This window comes from Vicia villosa, linkage group LG1 (genome assembly GCF_029867415.1).
Source record: "Vicia villosa cultivar HV-30 ecotype Madison, WI linkage group LG1, Vvil1.0, whole genome shotgun sequence".
Taxonomy (NCBI): Eukaryota; Viridiplantae; Streptophyta; class Magnoliopsida; order Fabales; family Fabaceae; genus Vicia; species Vicia villosa.
Window position 1 is genome coordinate 196,637,854 of NC_081180.1, and position 6,398 is coordinate 196,644,251.

The 6,398-nt window shown below is 36.7% G+C and overlaps 1 protein-coding gene across 1 annotated transcript; it reads right to left on the minus strand.

The window, feature by feature from the left end:
- Positions 1-286: 286 nt before the first annotated feature.
- LOC131662278 (uncharacterized) lies at positions 287-1,048 on the minus strand. Its single transcript, XM_058932021.1, has one exon. The coding sequence runs from the start codon at positions 1,046-1,048 to the stop codon at positions 287-289; it is 762 nt and encodes a 253-aa protein (XP_058788004.1).
- Between the last annotated feature and the right edge of the window lie 5,350 nt (positions 1,049-6,398).

A 6,398-nucleotide genomic window follows, 5' to 3' on the forward strand; every position in this document is an offset into this window, starting at 1 on the left:
CCATTCCACAAAAGGTTCAAGTGAGAGGTCCCCTTTGGTCTTCCTCTTTAATTTATTTTCTATGACTTGGATACCAAGCATTAGCCATCCTTTCTTTAAACTCTTTGTTTTCAATTCCCTCCTCGAGGAAAAATCCATCCAATAAAATATTCCTTGGTTTTTTATCCATAGGAAACCCAAATTGACGGCGAGCTAACACAAGACTATAACTGATTCCTTCTTTTTTATCAAGAAGAGGCACATTAGGGAAATCACCACAGCTATCCAAAGTCCTCATCCTACAGAATTAGTTCTTGGTCCAATCAATATCAGGGTTGGTTAGAGTCATGATCTTTTGTGACCATCTTTGTCCTTCTTGAAGGTCCCAAAAATTATTGGTATTTGGAAAATGAGAGATGTACCACTTATATAGCAAAGGAGTACAACATGTGATCATTCCCTTTCCATAAGAATTTATCAAGTGAATGGAGTAGTAAGTGTCCCCTAGCAAGGTAGGAACAGGGTTCCCTTTCATAAAGATTATGATGGCATTCATATCAACAAAGTCGTCAATATTTGGGAACAAGAACAATCCATAAACCAACAGGGAAAATACAGCTTCAAAGTCATCTTCCTTTCTTTCTTGTGACAAGGAGAGAGCTTTCTCTATCAAAAACTGAGCAGGCAGTCCTTTGGTAGCCATATTCTTCTCAAACTCATCCTTCCTTAAGTGGGTGAACTTTGCAATGTCATGAGACTTGGGATCTTCTTCCAAACCAGTAAAGGGAATCCTTCCAGTAATGGGCAATCCTATGATGCTTGAGTATTCTTCCAAGGTTAGCAATAGTTGATAATCAGGAAAGGTGAAAAAATGATAAAAGGAATCATAGAATTGGATCAATGTAGAGAGAATTCCTTCCTTCATCTTTGTCTTGAGGAGATACAACAACCTTCCATACTTGTCATAGAACTTATCTTGATCAACAATTAAGGATCCTAACTTTCTCAACTCTTCTACCTTTAAAATATTGAAAGTATACTTCTTGGTTTTTCTTCTTTCAAGTTCCATTCCTATAATGTTAACAAAAATGGTTTCTTTTAATTCCTTGAAAGATATTTTTGTTTTATAATGCATGGATGCATGAATGCAAACATAGTAAAAACATGGGGTTTAGAGGTTTAACGTCACGAGCATGGATCCAAAGGTCTACCCATCTCAAATGTGTTTACTATGGTTATTTTGTACCTGAACAACAAGGTTCTAAAAAGTTCCCAGACTTAAACAGTTCAACTTGGAAATTATAAATGTCGCAATTAACTCGCTTGTTTGAATAATATTCCAAGAGATCCTCATCTGAGTATAGTATCGTGTAACAACCATTCTGGAATTGAATCCAAATACAGTTTCCACACTACATCCTAATGGCCAAGCTTGGTTAAGGTGTTTCTAGGTCTCCAACTTCTACAACCAAGTTGAACGTAACGATGTTTTTCCAATTAAATTGGTCAACAAAGACTAATTCCAAAGTGGCCTCCACTGAGCGATGGATCTCAAATTGACTTCTTTGGGATTACTCCCTCGAGATCAAAATGACTTTACCATCTCCTATCATAAGTGCACTCAAATTCGGGTTAGGATTTATCTCACCACAAGGGGGAATCAAGCCCTTTTCCAATACAATCCAAAATAACAAATATTCATATAGTGAGTTCATAATAACAGTATATACAACAATAACATTAATATAAACAAAGATAGGTTCAACCCTTATTAGGAATAATGATTTCTCCCTAGAAGAGTCACCACTTTTCTGTAGCAGTGAAATTTGTGAGACTAAATCCATTGAATTGACTTAGCTCATATGTTTTAAATAGAGTTGCCACTGCACTTTATTGTTGCCAAAGGAAATGGGAGAAAGAGAGAATAAAAGCCACAGAAGTTTTTAAAATCAAAACTAATAAACTTATCAGAGATTTGGGTAAGGGGGTTTGTTATGTAAGGGGGTGGTTTTAAGGACCCCTTACATCTATGATACTCCATAGAAACCTCTTTGAAAATATTATTGTTGTTGTTATTAAAATTTTTTTTTTGTTTATGGGTTTTTATTTAAATATAGTGGGAGGATGAGAAAAGAAGGTTTTAGAAGTGAGCTCGATAAGATATCGCATCTTAGGTCTACATACCCCTTTAATAATAGGGAAGTCAGAGCTTTTGTAGTTCCTCTTAAAAGGAAAATAAAAGGGCCAAGTGGAAAAATCTTTTTGGGTGTTGAGCTTTAACAATACTCAACGTTTTTTTAAATGTTAAGCTTTAACAATACTTGACAAGTTTTAATAAAAAGATCCAACACTTGGTCATCAAGGTAACACCTTTCACTTGTCATAATTCATCAAGAAAATGCATTCACAGCGAAAAATAATAAATAATCATGAATTTCATAAATGATCATGTCCCATACCTTAATCATATCTCAATAATAATCGACAAGATAATATAACGTCATATCCAAGATATTCGACATTATGGCCTTGTTAGAACAAGAATTGTTCTGATCAATATTCTTAGTTTTGATGATTACAATGTATATGAATTTTGTATGAGATAACGTGGTACTCTAATCCTATGCAATTTCCATTTCAGGAATCATATAAAGAGTATGCACAAAACTAGCGCTAGAAGTACTGACTCAGAAGGTTCAACATGCAACATCAGAACATGCTCTGGCAAGACATCAGAAGATGGTCAAGCAGAATCAGAACATGGTCTATTGAAGCATCAGAAGAACTTGAGATCAGAAGCAGAAGCACTGAAGTTCTCATGGTATCACGCTAGAAGCACTTCAAGGTCAGAAGCACTGAAGTTCTCATGTTTGACTCTGATGATATTAAAACGTTGATTACACAAACATCAGATCAGAAGCAAGTACAGGATAGCAGGCTACGCTGACTGACAAAAGGAACGTTAGAAGCTATTAATGGCAAAGTCAGTAAAAGCAGCAAAAGAAAGGCTTGAGGTAGTTGACAAAATAGTGAAACATTAAATGCAATGCTGTACGGATCACGCAACGCATTAAATGATCCCAACGGTCATCTTCTCAAACGCCTATATATAGAAGTTATGATGAGAAGATGAATACTACACTTTGCGCAAACATACAGAAACGCTGTTCAATTCAAAAGCTCTCAAACTTCATCTTCAACCTCACTACATTACTGTTGTAATATCTTAGTGAGATTAAGCTTAAACTTAAGAGAAATATCACAGTTGTGATTATAGCTTATTAAGAAGCATTGTAATACTCTTGTAAGATTTTATTTTTACATTCATTTGTAAAAGGTTCCTAGAGTGATCAAGGTGTGATCAGAATACTCTAGAAGACTTAGAGGGTATCTAAGTGGAAAACCATTGTAATCAAGGTTGATTAGTGGATTAAATCCTCAGGTGAGGTAAATCACTCCAAGGGGGTGGACTGGAGTAGTTTAGTTAACAACGAACCAGGATAAAAATCATTGTGCAAACTGTTTTTATCTTAAGAGTTTTAAAACTACACTTATTCAAACCCCCCCTTTCTAAGTGTTTTTCTATCCTTTAATTGGCATCAGAGTGCCGGTTCTAAGGTGCAAGCACTTAACCGTGTTAGAAAATATCCAGGAAGAGAAAAACGCTAAGTCAAGATGGTTGAAACTCCAACACCTACACCTACATCAACATCTGGCTCTGTTGAGCAACATAATGGAAATGGTAACAATGGTTATACTAGACCACCAGTATTCGATGGTGAAAACTTTGAATATTGGAAAGATAAACTTGAAAGTTACTTTCTTGGTTTAGATGGTGACTTATGGGATCTTCTGGTGGATGGTTACAAACATCCAGTGAAAGCTAGCGGTGAAAAGCTGACGAGACAAGAAATGAATGATGATCAAAGAAAGCAATTCAAGAATCATCATAAGTCTAGGACTGTTTTGCTGAATGCTATATCTCATGCTGAGTATGAGAAGATATCTAACAGGGAAACTGCCTATGATATATATGAATCATTGAAAATGACTCATGAAGGTAATGCCCAAGTCAAGGAGACTAAAGCTCTTGCCTTGATCCAGAAATATGAAGCCTCCATAATGGAGGATGATGAAAACATTGAGACAATGTTCTCAAGATTTCAAACGTTAACTGCTGGATTGAGAGTTCTTGACAAGGGATACACCAAAGCTGATCATGTCAAGAAAATCATCAGAAGCTTGCCCAGAAGATGGGGCCCAATGGTGACTGCATTCAAGATAGCAAAGAATCTAAATGAAATCTCTTTGGAAGAGCTGATCAGCACCCTGAGGAGTCATGAAATTGAGCTTGACGCAAATGAACCTCAGAAGAAAGGTAAGTCTATTGCATTAAAATCAAATTATAAAAAATGCACTAACGCTTTTCAGGCTGAAGAAGAAGATTCTGAAGAATTAGAATCAGAAGAAGAAGATGAACTGTCCATGATCTCCAGAAGGGTAAACCAACTCTAGAAGAGCAAGCATAGGAAGTTCAAGAACTTCAAAAGTTCTAAGCTTGAAAAAGGAGAATCTTCTGGAAGCAGAAGATATGACAAGAAGAAGGTCACCTGCTTTGAGTGCAATGAGCCAGGTCACTATAAGAGTGAGTGTCCAAAGCTTCAGAAGGAGAAGCCCAAGAAGAAGTTTCATAAGAAGAAAGGTCTTATGGAAACTTGGGATGATTCAGATTCATCAGAATCAGAATCAGAATTTGAAGGCGAGTAGGCAAACATTACACTGATGGCCACTGTTGATGATGGATCAGAATCTACATCAGAATCAGATTTTGAAGAGGTATTTTCTGAACTATCTAGAGAAGAGTTAGTTTCCAGTCTAACAGAACTTCTGGAACTCAAAGCTCATCTTAGTATCAAATACAAAAAGCTGAAAAAGCTATTTGAATCTGAAACTAAGAAGCTGGAAATGGAAAATTCTTAACTGAAGGAAAACGTTTTAAAATTATCCAAAGATGTTGGATCTCCTTCTGAATCAGAAAAGTCCATTCCTAGCATGAACCATATTCTGAAAGAATATGACTTGAGCTTTAGGAAGTTCCTATCTAGAAGCATTGGAAGAAGTCAAATTGCTTCTATGATATATGCTGTTTCTGGAAACAAGAGAGTTGGCATTGGCTATGAGGGTAATACCCCATACAAACTTGAACCTGTAGATGATATGAAAATCACATACAAGCCATTGTATGATCAGTTCAAGTATGGCCACTCCCATGATATTAGGCTCACATCACATGCCAAAAGCTTTCACATTACACACACTAAGAAGCATGTGACACAACCTAGAAAATATCATGTAACTCAGAATAAGGAATATCATGTTGTACCTCCTGTTTTTTATAATGCTAAACCCAAGTTCAATCAGAACTTGAGGAGAACTAACAAGAAAGGACCCAAGAAAATGTGGGTACCTAAGGAAAAGATTATTCCCGTTGCAGATATCCTTGGCTGCAAAGAAGACAAAGGAAAGCATGTCATGGTACCTGGACTCTGGGTGCTCTCGACACATGACGGGAAGAAGGTCTATGTTCCAAGACCTGGTGCTTAAATCTGCAGGAGAAGTTAAGTTTGGAGGAGATCAGAAGGGCAAGATAATTGGCTCAGGAACCATAAGTTCTGGTAACTCTCCTTCTATAACTAATGTTCTTCTGGTAGATGGATTAACTCATAACTTGTTGTCCATAAGTCAATTAAGTGACAATGGTTATGACATAATCTTTAATCAAAAGTCTTGCAAGGCTGTAAGTCAGAAGGATGGCTCAATCCTATTTACAGGCAAGAGAAAGAACAACATTTATAAGACTGATCTTCAAGATCTTAAGAATCAGAAGGTAACTTGTCTTATGTCTGTTAGTGAAGAGCAATGGATCTGGCACAGAAGATTAGGCCATGCTAGTTTGAGATAGATTTCTCAGATTAACAAACTAAATCTGGTACGAGGACTCCCTAATCTGAAATACAAATCAGATGCTCTTTGCGAAGCATGTCAGAAGGGCAAGTTCTCCAAACCTGCATTCAAGTCTAAGAATGTTGTTTCTTCCTCTAGGCCGCTAGAACTTTTGCACATTGATCTGTTTGGCCCAATCAAAACAGCATCTGTCAGAGGGAAGAAATATGGATTAGTCATTGTAGATGATTATAGCCGCTGGACATGGGTAAAGTTCTTAAAACACAAGGATGAGTCTCATTCAGTGTTCTTTGAATTCTGCACTCAGATTCAATCTGAGAAGGAGTGCAAAATTATAAAGGTCAAAAGTGATCATGGTGGTGAATTTGAGAACAGATTCTTTGAGGAGTTCTTCAACGAAAATGGTATTGCCCATGATTTCTCTTGTCCTAGAACTCCACAGCAAAAATGGAGTT